The 22178-nt window shown below is 40.1% G+C and overlaps 1 protein-coding gene across 1 annotated transcript; it reads right to left on the bottom strand.

Moving 5' to 3' along the window:
* Positions 1-3070: 3070 nt before the first annotated feature.
* cotl1 (coactosin-like F-actin binding protein 1) lies at positions 3071-20103 on the bottom strand. The gene is made up of 4 exons (XM_063905731.1): positions 19691-20103; positions 18703-18785; positions 8323-8480; positions 3071-5498 (listed from the first exon to the last, which is right to left on the bottom strand). Exons 1-4 carry the CDS (start codon positions 19765-19767, stop codon positions 5388-5390), a joined length of 429 nt encoding a protein of 142 aa, XP_063761801.1. The 5' UTR covers positions 19768-20103; the 3' UTR covers positions 3071-5387.
* Positions 20104-22178: the final 2075 nt, after the last annotated feature.

The following is a 22178-nucleotide window of genomic DNA, read 5'->3' as shown; positions in this document are numbered from 1 at the left end:
GGACTTAAATGGACCACCTATGGCGTTCGTAAGGTCATGGATCAAGAAAGGAAACTGGACGTTAGCATCACGGGTTCCTGGACCACGACCACAACCTGCTGTAAACAGAACAGTTTGGTCTATTCTGTCTGCGTAATTGTAAGACGGCTTTCACTTTGTACAATAGTTAGCCCATGTATTATCCCTCTTTTTAAATACAGGCTGAGGCCAACTGCCTAAATAAGTCCCCCTGATGTTCACTGCCATAGGCTACCGTTGTCATTCAATGAATTATTTCTCTTTGTGTGTTGTAGGCCTAATTGCACCTGTACAAGTTTGTAGCCTGGGCTGGGCTGTAGCCACAAACAATATTTTCAAACAAAAATAAAAAGATCAGTTTAAGTATACAATGTGTGCGTGTGTGTTAATATGTGCGCGCGCACAAGTGTTAAACGTAGCCAAAAGATAGCCGTCACTAAATGCGCACCTAATTGATTGTAGACTATTTACTTGCACATCCAGTTTATTTTTTTTGAGCCCCCACAGAGATCAAATCATAACTCGAACCCTGTTTATAGCATTACGTTAGCATTATGTTAGCTACACTTATGTGGTGTTAATATGTGGAGATTATCCAGCTGAACCAAATGTGTTCATATCATAAATGTGGGTTTGCTAATGTTTTCTAAAATCCAACAAAAAAATACTACTGCTTTTTGTCAAATTAGCCCTTGCATTGCTAACTTCAGAGTAAGGTCTGCAACAATACGTCATCACTGCACCGCTCCACAAGACAGCACGGCAACAGAAGGGTCCCCATGGAGTAAGCCGTGTCCATCCTGGTCTTAAGTCTGGATGGGATCATCCCTATTTGTACCCATTGGCCTGCATTGCTCCCCCCGGACCTGCTGCACCACCCTACCCCCCGCCCTTACTCTCAGTTGCTCTGTGCATTACGCTCACCACTGCTTTTTTATGTTGTAAGTAGTGGTTAGGTTTAAAATTGTGATACTGGTCTGTGCAAGTTGGTTTTCTGTACACTATATATTTATACCAGCGGCCCTCACAATCCTCCTCTGTGGCTTTATAATGATACAGCGCTGATTTAAACATAACATTGAAAAGTTGAGAAACTGTATTGTCCGTGTTGTACTGTGTTGACTACACCAGTATTAACCATCTTTTTGTAAAATCATGAAGAAGCACCACTCAGTGATCTCAGTTTATTTTGCCTATTTATTTTTTTTTAAAGATGAGAGCATTCAAAACTGAACTTTGGTTGCTTTAAGAGAAATTGCTTGGTTGTGTCTAAGAAATAACACACACACACACACACACACACACACACACACACACACACACACACACACACACACACACACACACACACACACACACACACACACACACACACACATACACACTCAGCAGACATCATGTTTGATCAGGGGCTGAGTCATGCAGACAAACCATTAATCCAGTAATCTGACCGCTGGAGCAGAGGAACACATGCTGATGGTGTGTGTGTGTATTTGAACAGCTGGGAGCCATCGATGACCCGGTACAGACCAGAAGCCCTTACTCATCGGGTCTTAAACAACCCCAGCATCAAATGCAAGAACAGAACCCACAAATTAGACGTCTTTATTGGGAACGAATGTCCAGGCCTGTGACTATTTCCCTGAGTGTCCCGGCCTCTGTGACTGCAGAGAGGTTCACTGTGAGGAGGAAGCCATGTTTAATGGTAACACTTATCAGCGATGTGTTAACCAACCCCTCGGAGCCGAGAAGTACAGAGAATAATAGTTTGAATACAGGCCAGGGAGAGATACTATTCTCTGAGTAGTAGAGAGGAAAGGAGGTCGTCGGCATAGAGGAAACAGAGCTGAACAGCATTACTGCTGCTGGTTCTGATAAGCAACCATACAACACCAATGACTAACATTTAATCAGTTATGTATTCATTTATGGATGGCTGAAAAAGTGTTACCCCCCCCCCCCCCCGATGATTACAGCGGTGACCAGAGCAACCCTTGGGAGTCCCTTAAACTCCCAGAGACGGTTGCTGTCTGGACCTTAAATCCACGGGTGCCAAAATGCTCCCATTACCTCATCCTGCCTTGGTAACAATAGGAAATTTAAAAAAAAAGAAATAGTGAAATATGGCAGACTGCGTTATGGGGGGCTCTTTATTCAAATTTCTCTATGACCAATTTTGATTCAATTGTACAAGCCATCCCTCACAAAGGCAAGTTCAGAAAATGAGATCAAGAAACCCTTTGCTAAATCCGCCTCCCAACTACCCTCTTACTGGCCTTCAAATATGAGGTTCTTTTTTGGTTAGTAACACTTTAGTTAGTTAGTGCTAAGTACATTTATTCAGCTGCTAAATTAAACATTTTGGTAATTGTACTTCAGTTGAGTATTTTACATTTTGTAGGCAAACACTTGACTTTTCACTCATTTACGTTACAGATATAGTTTGATAGTTACTTTACAGATTTAGGTTAGACTAATTTATTTTGACTTATTATATATTACTGAGTATTGTTGAAAATAAACCCCATCTCTACCAATACAACATTGAAGTGATGAACACATTAAAGCACCAATCATTTTAATAAAATCATTTAGAAATATCTCATGCTTAAAATGCCATTTCTGTGTACTTTTAAAGTATTCTTATTCTAATACATTTTTACTTTTACTCTGTTAAATAATCAAAGTACTTCTTCCACCTCTGCATATAAGTATACCTATCCACATGCCGTTTTTTATAATTTTGGCATCATTGTCTGGCAATGGGCCCTCCCGTCATTGTCTTCCACATATCCATGTAGTTTATATCTGCAGTTTCTTATGAAAGTGTATAACCAGGTCAGCAGAGCTTTTTAAAGCCTCTGCACTCCCTCAGCAGTGTTTCCAGATGTGAGTGACACTTCTGAGACTCAACTATACAAGGGGATTGATTTAATTCATTTCATGATTTCAATTCATTGATTCATAAATGCATTAATATAGTGTGCGGGGGTACACAACCCCACATTTGTCATCACAGTTCAGACACACAGAAGACACTTTGAGAAGCAGGTTTTGGAAAAAAACATCAATTTTTATTTTGAAATGACTGATCTTGTGCCCACTTTCTTTCTTTTTCTTTTTTTTGCATTATTTTTTTGAAAATCTCTTTTGCCAATGACCTCGATAACAATGCTCTTAAAAATAAAATCATAAGGTAAAACTCTTCAGAGAAAATAAAATTCATCTCAAAAACATAAAAGGTACAAGAAAAAACATCCATTTTTTTGCAGGGGGGGGGAGAGAGGGTTGAAATAAACAGAGTTGCTACACCCGACAAATGACTTCTCCTGGGTGGGGGGAGGGGGATGATGAACCCAGGCCCACGTTGTAATGAGCCATGAGCAGATCAGAGTCCCACCCCTATGTAAGGACGGTAGCCAATCACAGTGTAGAGTTCACAAGCTCCCATGATGCCCCTCTCTCATTTGGGAGGCTAAGGCAGCCAAACACAGTAGGTTACAATAGGCATGGACACCTTTAGTGGTCTATGTGAGATGAAACACCAGGGGAAAAGATCTCCATCCCCACAATCCTTTGAGACGTGGAAAAACATTCAATACTTGACTACAAGTGCTGCTGACGGGTCGATATAAAACTTGTATTTCTATGGCCTAATATCTACAGGCAGAAAGCCTCCAAGAGTCTCCTTTTTTTGCCGTGTACCCTTCTACAAACTCTGCCCCAGCACTGGAAATGGCTAACATCGATCCTATCCAACTGAAAGTGGAATAAGGAAGTACATCAAAATAAGGTCCAATAAGATCACACCTACAAAAAGACACATCTGGACTATTAAAATAGGAGTTCACAGGTCTGCAGACAGGCTGAATGACAGTGGGACCGGATGGAGGCTGTAATCCTAACACAGCTGCCCGGCTGAGAATGAAGAGGAGGCTAAATATGACTCAAGATTACACAAAGCAAGCCAGCAGCCATCACCAAGGATGTTAGAAAGTGGAGATCTTTTCCCCCTTTTTTTTTTACAGTGTATCATGACTAAGAGCATGCTCTGGTGGCAAACACACGCCTGTGAGTTAAGAGCCTCATTCCAAAGTGAACCCCTTCATCCTCATTATGTGAGATGATTCCTAGGGAACAGTGCTGAAGCCTTGATGTAACGTCGTATTGCTCAGCTGCAGCCCGGCTGAGGTGAGAATGAGTTTGAGATGTTACATACGGCACAGTAAATCACCAACCAGGAGCTGACCGGGGAGAGGGCGGAGGGGAGGAGAGGAGGGAGGCAGGTTGTGATCTTTAAGAGCGTTTATATACTTGATTTTAACTCCAGTGAATGCAGACACCCAATAAAGTAACAGAACTGTATAATCTCTGGACAACAGTTGGACATTTTGTGAATCTGCTCATTTGCAAGCTTGTTGTTCCTTGAGGGTAGATGATCTGTCCGTTCAATATGAAGATACAGCTGATTAGCTTAGATTAGCACAAAGGCCGAAAACAGGGGAGAGGAGTTAGCCTGGTACTGACATAAATGAATATATCCACCAGCAGCTCTCTAAAGTTCCTTTATTAATACATCTCATTTGTTCAAATGGTGCAAAACTAATTATAAAAATGGAAATTTGCCATCTCACAGTGGGTTACGTGCAAGAACGGTGACTTCCTGGTTTCATTTTTATACTGCGCTCTGGAGGTGGTGGTAGGCAGAGGTAGTTACTCTGGACAGAGCCAGGTTATCTGTCCCTGTGTGCTCAGCTAATCAGCTGCTAACGAGTTATCATAAAGACAAAAAAGTCCCGAAAAAAAACGGCATTAAAGTAACGATCTTGAGTGTCACCATGGTAAGGTTTCTTAAAAATGTAGGTTCTCAAGGAAGATATTCCAATGTGCTTCTAATCTGTCCTAAAATGTGGATGTATTTTTTTTTCCAAATACACAAAAGGATTCAAGTAGCTGGGCAGTGCAGCTCACACTGTTAAAATAAAGTATATAAACGCCGTTATCCAGATGTTCTCATATCAGAGGTGCACCAACAGCATCTGTACCAATACTACTCTGTAACTACGGTAACCAGATGTGTGTCAAGGCTGCTGCTGAGAGGAAATCAGTCACTAGGGAAGGATTTATAATCTACTGTTTCCTAAAGGCTGCATTAAAGTGTTTGGTCACCATGTGAAAGCTGCTGGTGCACCTCTGCTTCGTTTGTGCGTGCATTCCCTTTTTCAAGCCCCCCCCCCTCCCTATCCTGCCTCGCTCTCCCAAGAGGAAACTGCCCTGCCCCAACCCCCCCGCCCCACCCTACCGTACCCTGACCACAACCAACCCCCCCCCCCCCCCCCCAAACCCTTCCAGTGGACCATGGCACTTCTCTACTCGGCTTGAGCGTCGTAGTTGGCTCCACCGGCCTTCTTCAGCTCTGAGCGGATGTTGTCTGCGTCCAGTTCCCTGGGATCGCTGAACATGAACTCCTTGGCAAAGTTCTGTAAAACAAAAACAGAAATCCACAGTTATGTTTTCAATCGTTGCAGAATGCGAACAGACCAGGCGATTTAGAGCTGGGTAAAGATTTAAATGTTACAAGCGAGATTTTGTACAGATAGCAAAACCATACTTTCAATATTCTCCCAGCTGAGCTCAAAACCTGCACTGACTTTAACACTTTCACTCATGGAGCAAAAATATGGATCATTCAACATTAATTACACTCTAATGAGTTTTTCAATTTCAACTGTATTGTCATATGATATTTTAACTGTACTATTTTATTGAAATGTACTTAAATCTAGTTTAATATTTGTTTGTGTGATAGAGAGTATGAAATGTTTTTGGTGTTTGTTGAAGTTTATGCACCTGCCTATAGGAGTGCAGATGGAAATGAGGTGTTAGCTCAAATTTGGCATAAATCATCTCTATCTTTTCTGAGATTAATCAAATGTATGCATGGACCTTGTTCAAATAAATACATAAATTAAATAAGGTGGTGTAGTTATGACATGTTTTTGTAGGCTGACTGGACCACATCGACAAAATCAATGGGATTTTTCCATTGGATTCGGTAACAAAAATAAGATTGGTGGCTCAAAAACATCTAGGATAATCTCCACATTTGAACACCACTTTGTGATTTTTAAGCAGAAATTCATGTCCAGAAGTTAAGTAAATGCTAATGTGACACTGTTAACAAACCATATCAAAGTTACAACTGCTAAGCTAAGCTAATAGTGGCTAGTGGAAAGTCGCTTATTTAGCCACCTGTTAGCAACCACTGTTTTTGTGACACACAGATGCTTCAGACTTTCACCAGTGTGGTATTTATTGATCAGACACAGAATCAAGTAGGTATACACATACGAGGAATGTGGTGTCTATGGAGCATACATGAACACAGTTAAAGAAGATAAACTGTAAGAAAAACGACTAAAGACATAAAACAGTTCAAACTAAAAAAATGTCTTTTATAACATTAAAATATAGTATTTAAAAAATATATAGATGTACCAAAAAACTACATACAGTATAAAATGATAAAATGTGCAGATAATAAAAGAGGTAACTTTGTGTTCAAATGCGCGATATTCAGAGACTTTTATGTTGAAAATGTAACGTCTTGTGTGAACCACAGAGCTTATTTCAGGCGTCTAACCAAGAACCCGTTCAAAAAACCACTGACTTTGCGAAGAGGGAACCGGATGTTGTAAAACCCTAACTCATTTCCCTTTTATGTCTAATGGATTGCAACACTCTGCAACTTTCAGGAATATAAAGGTTCTGCTTTTTATATTAAATATGACAGACTTTTGATTGCATCCGTTCAAGAACATTGTCGTGAAATTGATGCCAGAATGAAACAGCTTTTCATAAATGCTAGACACATCACATCTGAGTGTGCATGTGATAATTCTTCAGGCTCGCTGACTCCTGTAGCTGTCGGGCGGCGAAATAACATGCCTGCGCGGGTTTTTGGCTCCGTACAGAGCCCTTTATTAAAGAAACAGTTTATTATTATCAGCTCATTTAAAATAAATATTAAATAAAAGGTTATTTGAGAGGGGGAAAAGCCCTCTAAGCCAATGAGCTTGCTGACTGTCAATTCTTAGTTTGATCAGTATCCTTTATATTAAGATGCTGAGGCAGTAAAAATAAATGTAGCTGTTGTCAGATAAACAATAGGTAATAAAAATAGATTGATCTTGTTGATATGTACAACTCTTCAGCAATAAGTTCCGGACAAAATAACTGTTGTTTGGTATAAAAACTGCTGCTTAGCTAAGCATAATTTAACGCATATATTAAAGGCACCGAGTGTTTAATCATAAGCAGTAGAACTCCAGAAGATCGCTTTAGAGCTGAATGTCTTTGGTCCCTTGGGTCAAAGAAACAAACATAAAACCCAAAAACTAAATACTCTAACTTTCATTCAAGGTGTTTACTCATCTAGCAGCATTAGCATGACATTGCGATCATGTTTCCAGCTGACGGAAGAACAATATTTACCAATTAACTCTATTTGTCTACTGCTCAGGAAGCTAGGATCACTATCAGCTAACTCTTTTGTCTTAGTTAATATAAAAGGATTGATTATGGAAACTTTAACATAGTTTGTGAATATGAAAAGCGCTATGCTGCCTTGCTGTTATTCCATGTTACTTTATTTTAAATCATAACATATTCTGTTGCTTATCTTTCTTACCACCTTTATTCATTTTCATATTATTCACTAAAGAAACCACCAAAGAAAAGGGAAAAATACTAATTCAAATCTGCCAATAACATTACTGTCATGTCTTACTTTTGGCTAGAAACGATGTGTGGCACAAAAATGAGGGAAAACAGGAATGTTTTATTCTTATTTAAAATATGTGGCAGTCATGCACTTCAGTTTCTTGTTGCAAAACCGACATCCTGGCAAAAGATATTAATTTTAAAAAATCTAGCCAATTTAGCCAATTTCTTTGGATAGAGTAACCTAGAAAAATGTTTGTTTGTTTAAATAAAAGATTATCCCTGCAAATATAAATGTCTCATCTGTTCTTAAGACATACTCATAGAGAGAGCACTTTTAGATTTCACATAGAAACTAGATCAACAGGTTTCATTTCCTTCCTTGCCTCTCCGGGCCTCCATACAGGGTTCAGCTGTTGTTGTTTGTATAAATCCTGCTGTGTGTAACTGTGGGCAGCACTCTGTTGCCACCCTGCCTCTGTAACCACGCAGCCCTCCCAGAGGAACCATCACAGCTCTCCTCTACACCCACGATGACAGCCATATATTTAATTGCTGTTTTCTCCCCACACAGTTCCTGACCTGCACAATCTCTTTGACCAGCGCCTTGTCGGTGCTGATCTTGGCGCGCTGCAGCCCGCTGATGTTCTCCCCGATCCAGGTGATGAGGGTGAACTTGGCCCGTTTGCTCATGGCGTCTCCCGTCGTGATCCGGACGAAGGCGAACAGACGAGCGTCATCTGGGGGAAGAGATGGAGGAAAAGACTGAATATACAGATTGTAAGTTTCAACAACTAATCATTTCATTATTTTTTCCCAGGCGGTGCAGGCCGCTGTTGTCTCTTGTCTCTCTTTCAAACAAAAGCATGAAAAGCCCCAAAACTAATCTTAAAGAAAACAAAAGAAACTTGATTTAAATCGTGAGCACATATTCGTAAAGAGAACTGGATGGTTGGAGGCGGGGCCCTGTTTATTCCTATAAAGAGTTGCTCAGCTATGTGGGAACCCAGATTGGCCTGACTTTCAAGAACAGAAAATACCCAGAGATCCCTGGGTCTCCGGGGATGTTCAGCATGCGGCCTGTAGAGCATAAATAATTGAATTTTTCTTAAGCTCCGCCTCAAATTCGCTATGTCACATCCAGTCTTGCCTTTTAAAAATTACTCTGGAACAGTTTTTTTTAGAGTATTTCACAACGTTTCATTATTAAGATTTCAGACAGTGAAATTAATTTACTTAAAATACATATATATATTTGTTGATATACAGACGTCTCTCCCCCAATGTAAGTCAATGGGGGAAAGGATTTCTGGGCCCAATGGCATCCTGTGACTGACACGGAAGTCGCAGTGCCATTGTTAATCCATTACAAAATGTGATTCAATGCCTGGCACACTTCCTGGGGGCTTGATCGTACCTCCCCAGTACATTCCGTATCACCAGACTCCTGCCAGTACACAGCCTTGTTCTCCTTTTCTAACCCCTCATAGGAAAAGGGCTACACCTTGTTTTTCCAAGGTTTGTTAATCTTGTGTTGCATTAGGTGTTTCTACACTATGTATTTCATGTGTGTGTGGGTGTGTGTTTATGAAAGCAAGACAAAGCAAAAAGAGTTTCAGTGTAGCAGTGTTATACCAGGTTCTGCTTTTTGCAGTTCCACAGCGCCCAACACCCCAGAACTGTGTGTGTGTGTGTGTGTGTGTGTGTGTGTGTGTGTGTGTGTGTGTGTGTGTGTGTGTGTGTGTGTGTGTGTGTGTGTGTGTGTGTGTGTGTGTGTGTGTGTGTGTGTGTGTGTTTGAGAGAGAGAGAGAGAGAGGAGGTATTCAGGTCAACAGACTAAATGAGTAAGATCTTTTGTGAGGCTGCAGTTGTGTCACAGTGAGCTCGCTGGTCACTCTCAGAGCTGACTGTGTTTGAACAGAGTCTGAATGCCTCAGCTGCTCTTCTCTTTTTTGCACCTCTTAACGACTCAAAATCCTAAACACATCCTGTATATGGCTGCATGATTAATAGAAATTGTATTCAAATTGCAAAAGTGCAAAATTCAAAAAGGGAAGCTCAAAATGTGTTGCAGGCTAAAGAAAATGTGTTTGGTACAGAGCTACAAAGCTATGAGTGTGTGTGTGAGGAGCCTCAGTGTGTAGCCTGGCCTATCAAACATGGAACAGAGGGTGAATACTAAAGGGCTAAACATCAATAAGTGGGGGGGGGGTTAAGGTACACCTGTGTTGTAGTTTTACAGTAAGTTCCCCTCCTCTAATGGTGACATCAATATGACATTGATTCCTTTAAATAACATTATTCAGAAATGTTCTGTAATGGTTTATTCATAAGAAAAACACATCTAATTCTCGAGCCACACTAGGATGTTTTAATTTGATGAGAGGAAGTAGTCTTCATGTCAAGGAAATGAAGCTCAGCGCAAGTTCAACCAGGAAGAGCGTCTTTATAAACAGTCATTCACATATTTCCGTTTTACTACACTCCCCCCTCCCAATCAGTGTTCGGGGCGTTCCCTCCCCAGCTAAACCTATCACTCTGCCTCTATTCCCACAAGCCAATCACAGCGCATCGTCAAACCTTTTTAAACCTGCTCCTTCCCCTCCTGACAGCTGTCATTTCAGGTGACTCGATTCAGCCCTCCTCCCCCCACTTCCACCTCCCTATCTCAGAATCCAGGGTCCACTTCAGGCTTTATTCATCCCTCTTCAGATGACCTCCATCAATCCCTTCATGCCTCCACCACCACCAGTGTCTAGACCCTAGTGAAGTTCATCGGCTCGGTTTCCCCTCCCGGATGATACCCCCGCACAACGGGCATGCTGGCAATAAATATACAATGTTATATCAAAACATGTCTCTCCAGATTAAAATGGTCACTGCAACAATGACATACCATAATTATCTATAATTAGACCACAGCTCTAATCGTTCATATCAAGTCTCTCACAATGCTAATGAAACACTTTCTCACATTATGTAGTAAAACTGGCTTATCTTTCCGCCAACAATCTATAATGCTGGCAGAGCAGCTGCTAACAAAATACAAAAGATTGACAATTCAAGTCATCTTCTTCTGCTGCTGCTTTAATTATAATTTACAACTGCTATCTGCAAACAGTTAATGATGTCTCATAAATCAAGGAACCCTCTGTCTCTGTCCTCACATGATCTAAAAGCTGACATATTAGCAGTGAGAAATCACAGACATGTACCCTGACTGCTGACGTAGCATGGCTGAAACCAGGCAGTCTTAGTAAAAAAGAAATGCAAGACTCTTGTTAACAACCTGCAACCTAATCCCAGATGTATCGGCATTGAATAAATATTAATCAGCAATTTAAACTACCACGGTAGGGGAACTCCAGAGGAAGTGTAGATTTGTGTGGTTAAACTAAAGAGCCCACACAGCTCACAATGCTCAGCAAGAATCATTTTCTAAATGCACACACAAAAGGTGCCAGATATCGAGAAGTCACATAACTGTTTATAGGAAATGAATAGAACGTTGATCTGCCACATCTAGGGTGACCAGGTGTCCCGCTTTGTGACTGCACAGCATTTCCTCATTTGTCCCACACATTTAGCCGATGCCCCGCATTTGATTGACAGTTGTCCATTTAAAACTTGGCTTTTATCCAAAAGGTGTTTAGAAAACACGAGAGGGTTATCACCATTAGCTGTGTCAGGTGTCAATCAATCAACAGAGAAATTTATTAACTTATGGGTGTAGCCATGGAGGAGAATTTATTTTCAATTGTGCTCGGAGGTGAATACGTTTTGAAGCGATACTTCCCCAAAACCCACGAGAAACGCCTGGCCCATAAAGAAAATATTGATCTGTGGATTTATCCTTCCTGAAACCAAAAGAGGATTACCAAACAGATGAGGTAACAGCAGCTGATTTAATACATTTTCACCACACTGTGCAGCCCTTGGACCCACAGGTCAGCAGACTGAGCTAGCTCTACTCATTTCTCCAGACTCAGAGATCACACGAGAAAACGAGAACATTTACGGATGATAGTTTGTTAGAAAAATACACAATTTAAAACAAATATATTTAATTCCTTCACTAAGCTAATAGTTTCAGTTGAAATTTGTATTTTTAAGGGTTGGATAGATATTATATTAAATCTAAACTAGCTCTTAGAAACACAGTAACATGTCCCACACTGTCTCGCACAAACGTCCTCTTTGTCCCACATATGGCTTGTTGGCACCTGGTCACATCCCAAACTCCCAGTGGGATCATACCATGCCACACATATTTTCTCAAAAAATATGTGTGCTCAGGCTGTCTTCTCCGCTCTGTCTTCAGGCTGTACATCATTACGTAACAATAAGTCATAATTGTCTTCCAGATGTTCTGACAGAAACTCTGTCTCTGATGAGCTGCAGGGAAAACCTCCCAAGTTGATATAACTACTGGCAGAGACACTGCTTACGTTTCTATCTGAATAACAAACACAAAATATCTAAAGCTTCCATTGGACACACACTGAACATGTTTGAAGGAGAAGGACTGATGAAAGCTTGTCTTCAGCAGCCCCACTGCAGTGCATCCCGGACTGACTTATAGCTGTAACACACACACACACACACACACACACACACACACACACACACACACACACACACACACACACACACACACACACACACACACACACACACACACACACACACACACACACACACACACACACACACACACACACACACACAGTTTGCAGCTCACTGTGTGTGCACTCTGTTTATTGGCGGATTAATTTTACAATAACAAAAATACTAAAAAGTGACCTGCTTCATGTCCTTCTCACGTTCGGGATTTAGAGTGCTGCTGGAGAAACAAAATCATGTGAGGGGTCTGAATGGCAGCTTTTTACATTGATGAAATAAGGGGCACTACACTGATTTGAGCACACACTAGCATAGAGCTGAAGTAAAGCTGAAGGACAGATTAGAAATCAATGGAGAGAGCAGAGGCACTAAATCTGTTATATCCCATAATGCATCTCCCTTTGGACCTTCCCTGTCCATGTCAGGCTGTTTGGTACAAAGTTGCAGTGTCCAAACCCAGGTTTGTGCTAAACCTGCACTAAGAAGTTAAGAACGAAGTACATCATCCCCAAAGGCCCCACAAAGGGTGAAAGCCCCCCCCCTCCCCCGACTGCGCTTTGCACAGCAAATGGTGCCTTGGTGCGTCATTGCTATTTGCATGTAATCAAATTCATTAAAAGGCATTCATTTGGTGCAAAATCCCCACTTTTCTATGCAAAGTCTGATTGCGTAAACAGTCCGATGACTTACAGCGCATGCATCACTCTGAGGCTGACCTCTCAATAAAAAGGCTAAAGAACTAACAAGAAAAAAACATGTTAAAAGCTGCTGCATTTCTTTGCATCATTATTACAAAATCCAATCCTATTTTCTTCTGGTAAAACTAAATATAGCATTAGCTCATGTTAGCTTCGCCCAGTCAGTTCAAACACTTCTAATATGACATCCATACATTCATTATTTCTAACTTTTAGAAAGAGGAGAATGTGTGTCACTCCCCACTGAGCTCTGTTTCTAGCAGCATTATGAGCAATTCAATCAAATGCGTGGAATTTGACGGATTTTTGTATCATTGCACTGGTTTCCTCCCCCAAAATCCAATGGCATCTGCCCAGCATCATTTCACATTAACACCGCTAAGCTAAAGGCGGCTAATGTTTGGCTCTTTATGTCATGATACAGACACAAACCATAAAATGATCTAACATTCATTTTACTGACGACAATTTTTTAATAAAAGATACAAATATTTCCCTATACCATATTTAAAATCTTGCCTGAAGTTCGGAACAGTTCCTCTGAGTCATTGCAGTCAGGACCGGTAGCTGGCGCCCTGAAAATGTCACTTTTCTTTTCTCTCTGCCATCCTTCCGCCACAAGTGTTCTTGGTGCATGTACAATCAGCCATAAAAAAAGCAAATTGCACCCAGCTACAAAACTTTATGGCTTTGTCTGCTTTGAAATATCATTAGTGCATCTTCTCTTATGCCTCCGACCCTCAGACATGGCACGCAATTAATGCACGATTTATGATGTAATCAGCGGCCCGACGCATTCTCTGTGAATTCTTTCCCAGGCATTATAACAATCACTTGCATTTAGAATGATATGTTCAGAAATGGCTCTGAAGGAAGTAACAGGCTGTTTTCCTGAAGGCCATTAGGAGTTATTACTGTGCAACCTTTGCTATCTTTATGAACCTGCTCAAGCAGCTGATTAACAGAGACACAGCAGCACTGTTCTCAGATCAGCCGCACGTTTACAGAAGCAGCCACTATAAACACTTATCAGTCTTATCAGCGCACACACAGAGGACATAGCAAGCTTTAACACCTTTTTACACACACACACACACACACACACACACACACACACACACACACACACACACACACACACACACACACACACACACACACACACACACACACACACACACACCTGATTCAAGAAGTAAATGCTGTAACACTCAAGGTGAACCACCTCTCTTTGCCTTATAGGTCATTGTTCTAGACCAGAGAGTACAAACACACCAGCCACACTTCACACACACACACACACACACACACACACACACACACACACACACACACACACACACACACACACACACACACACACACACACACACACACACACACACACACACACACACACACACACACACACACACACACACACACACACACACACACACACACTTCCTCCTTTCCCTGGTTTGTCTTCCCTCTAAAGCCATGCTGACGCAGCAGTTGGCTGTAGTGCAGGAGGAGAGGTCTGAAACTACAGCAGTGATGAAACAGCAGAACGACTTGTTGAGAGACGCGCTACCCTGCATAAATTGACTTGATTTTGGCACAGCGGAGGAGGCGGGTGACACCATATCTTCCTGTTCAGTTCTGTCCCTCTGCGGAACAGCCTGGAAACCAGAGCTGTCTCCTGTGGACAGTGTCAGGTGGGTTTGGCCAGGAGTGCTGTTACCGACATGTTAACTGAGTCCTCTTTGGTCCTGGTTTCATCCTCACTAACAGCAGCGCCTGATGCCAATCAGCTAACCGTTTCATCCGGTGTGGATCCCCAGAGGATGAATCATTCCGGAGACACCCAGTTATTATATCTAGGGTAGACATACTGGGAAATGTTCCACATCCCAATGAGAAGTTGTTAAGTATCTGGTTTTATTCAACAAAACCCAGAACATATTGATAATATATTGATATTTAAAAAGAAAAGCAACACATCCTGTCATTAGATAGCCTGGAATCAATATTCTACTCATTTTGTTTGATTGTCGGATTCATACATTGTCTGTACTAATATTGTGATAGTAGAATAAATACAAATATTTCACATTATTTTGCTCGAAAAATCTCTGAAATGATTAGTTGATTATCATATTAGTTGTTAATTGTTTCATATCAATTAATTAGCCAATTAATTGACTCATTGTTTTAGTTATAATGTAGAGCAACATCAAATCAAATGTTCCTCTTTCCCCAAAATGTGATATACTGTATTAATGCTTTATTTCTCTTAATTCTGCTATACATATTGATACTCTGACTACCTTTTCCCTTTGTCACACAGATGCCTGTTTATCTAATTATTTATGAATTTTGAATGTCCATGTTTGTACTCGTGTTTTTCTTTTTAAATGTTTTTAAATCTGTCGAGATTTGATGGAGCAGGGTGTACTTTTATTGGAGATGTGTCTGTTGTCTGTGTTTGTTTTTAGAGTGTGATAACCAGTGATGTCGGTAATGCGTTACTCTAATCTGACCACTTTTTTCAGTAACGAGTAATCTAACGTGTTACTATTTCCAAACCAGTAATCAGATTAGTGTTACTTATCGAAGTCACTGTGCGTTACTATTTTTGTCATTTTCCTTAGTAACGATATATTTTTGCTTTCTTCTTGTGTCTCGAGGAGTGATGTCTATGCGACAATTAAGTCACGTTTTCAGCACGAGGACCACTCAAGTGTAATACCACGCAGCGACACAAACGTAAACAACAATTGAGGGAGGAGAGAGATGCGCTTTTTCCAGCTGGAAATATAGTCACTATTTTGAGTTTCAGTGGGCTAAAGACGACAATATTAAGGTTTGTTGTACTCTGTGCACAACGGCACAGTCAAGCTACAGAGCAGATCCCACCAGGTGGTGCGAAGCAGAGAGCTGCGACTAAAGCAGGAGGTCCCCCACCACCCAAACAAAGTAACTGAAAGTAACTAATAAAGTAACTTGTAATCTAACTTAGTTACTTTTAAAATCAGTAATCATTAAATTAACTAAGTTACTTTTTAAATGATTAATCAGTAATCAGATTACTTTTTGAAGGCAACTGTGGCAACACTGGTCACGATGGATCCCTTGTCTTTTATGCAAACCAAATGTACCTACGGGTACAAATAAATAACCTGAACCTGAATTCTACATTTATAACAATTAAAGTTATTGAGCCGTTTCCTGCTCCACAGTGGCTAGACACTTTCTATTCTCCACTTTAAGCTTTCCTCAGTAGAAAAACCTTTACACCCAAAATATCCTCTACTATTCAGATTTACAAGAAGAGTGGGACCACCAGGGGGGTGAACCCTTCAGCAGTAACCAAAGCGCAAACAGCTGGGAGGATCACTGAGTCGGTACAAATTCAGTCAGAATGTTTGTGGGTCTTAGGCCTTATGATGGCAATCAAGATCTCAGAACCATCTGTTATATCCTACAGTTCTGTGGTACTCAGCTGATTGATGTTGTATGAAAACCTCACTTAGATCCTTAAATCCCCAAAGCCATGTGAAGCCAGTCAACAGGATGTGATGAATCTGAGGCCTCTGATTTCAGATCAGATGCCGCGCCCAAGTGTAGTGTCACTGTGTCAGAACCTTATGATGGCACTGGAGGGGGAGATTCTGGGGACTATGATTGGATGCAAATAATTCTGCTCCAATCCATCCACTTGATAAAAGTTGCTGCTAGAGGAAAAGTCATCAGTCAAATTCATCGTCTGAGTACAATGTAACTTAACGTATATATAGTATCCTGCGTTATACTTTGTTTACTGTACATTTTTATTTCAACATGCATATTTTATACTTTTTTAATGCTATTTTATTTTTATTGAGATGTTTACATTTTGAATTGTTTATTTTTAGACTTTTAATTTCTCTTAAATACGCAAACATTTCCCAAATTGGGATAATTAAGTACTTCTTATCTTTATCTTATCTGTATGAAAATCATCCCTGCCATTGGAAAAACACTGCCATTGCCGTCCCTAGAGTCACGCGACCAATATGGCTAAAAGTAAAGAATTAGGAATCTATTAGACTGAATTCTCCATAAGATGATAGTTTGATGACTTACAATGAATAATATATGACACTGCATGGCTTAACAAGTTATGGGTTATTGCTAGATTTTGTTGGCACAAATGGGTTTTAAAGTCTTTGAGGCAAATTAAATATGTTGTAACTGTTGACTGGAAATTCTCCTCCTGTATGCAGTGTCTTCTAGCATTGATCCAGGTTTCAACAGAAGTCATCCCTACTTCCTGCAGCTGGATGACTCTCAGATCAGTGTTAAAAGCGAGCCTCACTACTACCCATATCTGTCCATACCTCCTCATTCAACAGTGTAAAGTATTTAAATACTTTCAATGTATTCCACATATGTATATATTTCACATCCTTAAATCTTTATTGTTGTTATTGTAAATATTCTTCTCTCTTTTTGCACTATTTTATTTATCTTATTTGCACCATGTATGTTGAGTTGTTGGAGGAGCATGGGATATAAGATTTTCATTGCCAACATATACGCTGTATATGCTGTGCATATGACCAATAAAACCTTTAAACCTTGAAAGCACTAGACGAGCCGTCTGCATCGGTCCCTCCTACACTTTTTTCTGCAGAGTTACAACTTCATTGCTAAATAAGGAAAACAAGCCCACTGACAGGAAGAGGTGTCACGATGCGTGTGTCATCTCTGAACAGGAACCAATGGGTAAATGCACCGGCTGAACTGCTGTAAAGCCGGGTGATAAATGACTTATTTCAACACAGGAATGTGAGCTCTGAAATATCAGGAAGAAAAGAAGGAGTAAAGCCCTGAGGCTGCAGGCTTTAAACGCAACCCGGCCACACCCAGCCTCTCAGCAGATGCTTTGCTCTAACACACAGGAAGAGTGTGAGAGTTGTTTCTCAGTGGCCAGTCAGCACCATCAGTTATTTTTGGGAGTCATTTTCTGAAAGTACATACTTTACTTTTTTTTGCTTTCTTTTCTTTTGAAGAAACAAAAATGGACTCCATGCAAACAGAAACACTACTTATTACAGTGTTGTGTAATGAAACACATGAACACACACTGAAAAAACAGTTTTGTTCAGCTGTATATACATAGTATATACATATCAACAGTAAAAGGGCACGAACCACGAAGAATACACAGTATAAAATATTGTAGATAAGTTACTGTTCTGTAAAAGGCTACAGCAACATCATTTTGTTTTATTCAATGGCAAGTAAAAAAAAAAGCTTCATGAATGACAACTAGGTGGAGGACCAAAGTAGAAAGTAAGGCTCTAATGCTTCCCATAGTAATTCACAAATCCTGTTTGCGACTGACCTTCGATGCTTTACCTTGGTAAAAGCATGCACAGGATATTGTAAAACAGATTATCCAATGCATACAGTAGCAAGTGCGTTGACAGTGTAGTTACACGGCTCAAGGCCAATGGGTGACTGAGCACAGAGTCTTAAGAGATTAGTGTCCTGCAATCAAGCTGTGTGAATATAGGCTGTAGAACCTGCTCCTACAGCACACACACAATCTGGACGTTCCAACCACACATTCAACACAGCTAATGTGTCATCCAAATGAAAATATATTCTTTACCTGTGCACAAACTCTTGAAGTCCTCATAGTCCGTCCCTGTTCCTCCAGGCAGGATCATGGAGCCCTCATATTTAAACACAGCCCTGGAAGATGCAGAACACACCATGCGTTATTATCACTCCATGCATTATCATACTTCAATATCTGTCGATTCACAACCATGGCTATGTGCGCATGAGGCCCATTTTGCAGACTGAAGCCATGCACAGAATACAGCAGACCCCATGCAAGGTGGAGCTGTGTGTCAGCCATGTGCCTGTGTCACTACTATAACGTTATCCTCTCTGAATACAGGACAAAGGAAATTACTTCTGCCCCGCTGGGCCTGATAACTGTGCAGTGTGACCGCCAAAGAGCCGGAATACAGATCAGATACATCACGCAGGCAGGGCAGGGTGAATTCTGCATGTATTTCAGTTAGTTGTGTTATAAGAACAAACACTGGAATCAGGGTTTCATGTATCCAGTGTGAAACCATTCCCCAAGGCTTTGAGTTGCGGGCAAACCCCCTAATGTCTTAGTCCAGCGCCTATTCAGACTGAGCAGTGCGAACTACTGTCAAATATCGAGCAATTTAAAATTACTTTGGTTGAATGCACATGCTCGTGTGACATAAAATACAGTTATTCACATGTTCTATATCTTAATGTATCTGTTTTCCATTCGGTTAGTGTCTTGTGAGCCAAAATGTGTTTATTTAGATGTAATTTAAGGTTTTATAAAAGGTCCGCCTCTTCTTTTCGCAGCCTTCGCCACCGAAAAGAGGGCGCAGTGGGCGGTAACAGGCTGAGAGAATTAACATTTAACTAAGATTTTATAGAAACCTGATGTATTGAGTGGTTAATTTGTCACTGAAGTAAATATGTGGCTATTTAGTAATTATTGAAATAAAAATAAAAGATTAATTTTAGCAAATGTGCAAATAAAAAAAACTGTAGTCATATTTGTAATAGATGATAAATAATAATAATAATGTCCGCACACTCACCAGCTAGTGTCCGTGTTATCGTCTCTGACTTGGTTGTAAGCCTCTCTGCAAGCCTCTTTATCGATCTGGGTTGCCATTTTTCGTATAGAAGTCAAACAGTCGCAGTGAATCAGTCCAAAGAGGGAGAGCTAGCCGCACAGTGAGAAAGAAGCCGCTAACTTGTACACTACATGTGATACATGAGAGAACTCAAGCTGATAACGGTGTCAAAAGGCTCAGGTCCAAAATCACGACCACTGCACTGCAACAACTGAGCCGGTCGGATGGTGCGGAGGAAGCGGCTGTTCTTCTAGCTGCTAGCTTTATTTCCTGGATATTGCTACTTTATGGGCGTTGGTGATGCTAGTCGATCAGGTTGCCTGCAGACAGACAGAGAAGTGCCCTAGCCGCTGGTTTCACCTTCTCGCTGTGAATGGTGAAAGGAATGAGGCCGGCTGACAAGGCAGACATGGCACACAGATACAGTATCCGGTAAGGACTTTCAAAAATAAAACGGTGAGAAGAACGACAGCAGAGAGAAACACTGCTGTTAAATTCACAACATATATGAAATAACAAAAATGCAATACTAAAGGTTCATAATAAAGAGTTATTTGCATAGCACATAATTTAGCAACAAGGGACACAGGGAGGTGTCAAAATGATCCCTCTCATTTAAAAAGGAAAACATAAGACAAATCGATACATTCAATAAAATATTAAAACCTATACAATTAATAAATAAATAAAACCAAAGTTAAATCTTATGATATTATTGATAAGAAGAATCAGATTCAATAAGAAGAAAACATGTTTTATTGTTGTTGTTATTATTATTATTATTATTATTATTATTATTATTATTATTATTATTATTATTATTAATAATAATAATAATAATAAAATAAGCGTACAGTCTTTGCAAACTTAAGTTTGGCGGCTTGGAATTTGATCTTACTTTTTTGCTACTGGTTACACTATTGGCTATTCATTTCATTGTATTTGTTTATCCACTATTGCTCCAATAGAGAATTAAGGTGGGGAGAGAATGAATTGTCAGTTCTGCTTCCAGCGTAGTACAAACACAGTGTACACAGTGAAGGAACTGTTGGTGCATCTATTCTATTACATAATAAGGTTGATGTAAAAGTTTGATTGTACAAATACAGTCAGGTCTGTTAACTTAGTATATTACGCATCTGGTTAATTAATTTAATTAAGAACAGATTTTACAAGGTATTGGCAGGATTGGGAGAGCTACTTTACAAAAATATCATGTTTAAATCTCTAGTTACATGTAAAAAAAAATGTAATCAGTAACCTAATACGAGCATCAAAATATAAAAGTAATGTAACCAAATGCAATGCAAATACATAAGAGAAAAATTAGACAATTCACTGTTTTATTCTGAAGTCAAAACATCAAACTTCCGGTTTTACATGGGCTAAACTGTGTAGCTTGCTCAGTGCAGAGGTATTAAAATTCCCCAATTGTGTTTCAATAGTTTCCTTACAATTCTTTGCAACTCAAAGGATTTGTCCCTGAGGGTCAATAAAAACAAGCCTCCACACAGCACAACAGTGTACAGTATTGTGCTACATGAAACATTACAATATGTTGTTTTATTGCAACATTCTTAACAATAAAGGTAGGCCATACGAGAGGATGGCGCTAGTTTACATTCAAATACAACCTATAAACTACACAACAGCCTGTGGTACATCTGTGCGTGTGCAGACTACATGATGAAGTTTAGTGATGAAGTGTGTGTCAGAAGGCTTCAGCCTGCAGACAACAGAGGACAGATGTCTCTGCCTCCTCCTGGGAAGACTGAGTCCACCAGCGCCTCATCAATGTCATGATGACTGACATTGATGAGGCCCAACTGAGGTGACCACCATGAAGCTCTGGCCGGTCTGAGCTCAGTCTGTGTCTTCCTGCATCACCCCACCACCTACTGGTCCTATCAACGCATCACCCCATCTTGGTCAAAAACAACATTCTCTGCATTATTTACTTCATTGTATTTATTTATCTAAGGTCTATAGTTTACTTCATCTGCATTACTTGCATATTTGTCATGCAACATAATCTGCACTATTTTATTCTCATCTGTTCAACTCCTTCTTGCACTCATTTATTTTTTTATTTTTTATTTTATTGTTTTATGTCCTATATATTTTATGTAGCATAGTTGGAGGAGCTCGGGACTTTTTCATTGCCATACGTAACTACACTGTAGCTACTGTGCATATTCATCTTTTGAATTTAATCTTTAATACTGTAGCAGGAAAAAAAGTACCTATGATGACTCAGGACAGGAGTTAGTGATACTAAGTGTTTATACGGTAAAGAAAATAATTGTGAACATTAAAGGAAATGATCATGTTGTGCATTCATTTTTATTAGATAAGATAAGGCTTTAGTGATCACCGTGGGGACATTCAGGTGTTCAGGAAGCAACCGAGTGAGAGAGAAACACAGGTAGTACACATGAGAATAAACACA

The sequence above is a fragment of the Eleginops maclovinus genome, chromosome 2 (assembly GCF_036324505.1).
Source record: "Eleginops maclovinus isolate JMC-PN-2008 ecotype Puerto Natales chromosome 2, JC_Emac_rtc_rv5, whole genome shotgun sequence".
NCBI lineage: Eukaryota > Metazoa > Chordata > Actinopteri > Perciformes > Eleginopidae > Eleginops > Eleginops maclovinus.
The sequence above is the reverse complement of the archived record's forward strand: the minus strand, read 5'-3'. Positions and strand labels throughout refer to the sequence as shown.

What these genes read in the sequence shown, in the direction of transcription:
- cotl1 (XM_063905731.1), bottom strand. Translation starts at nt 19,767, where the DNA reads ATGGCAACCCAGATCGATAAAGAGGCTTGCAGAGAGGCTTACAACCAA. An exon ending in GATAACACGGACACTAGCTG is followed by an intron (nt 18,786 to 19,690) that starts GTGAGTGTGCGG and finishes TGCATCTTCCAG; the next exon opens with GGCTGTGTTTAAATATGAGG. An exon ending in TGGTCAAAGAGATTGTGCAG is followed by an intron (nt 5,499 to 8,322) that starts GTCAGGAACTGT and finishes TTTGTTTTACAG; the next exon opens with AACTTTGCCAAGGAGTTCAT.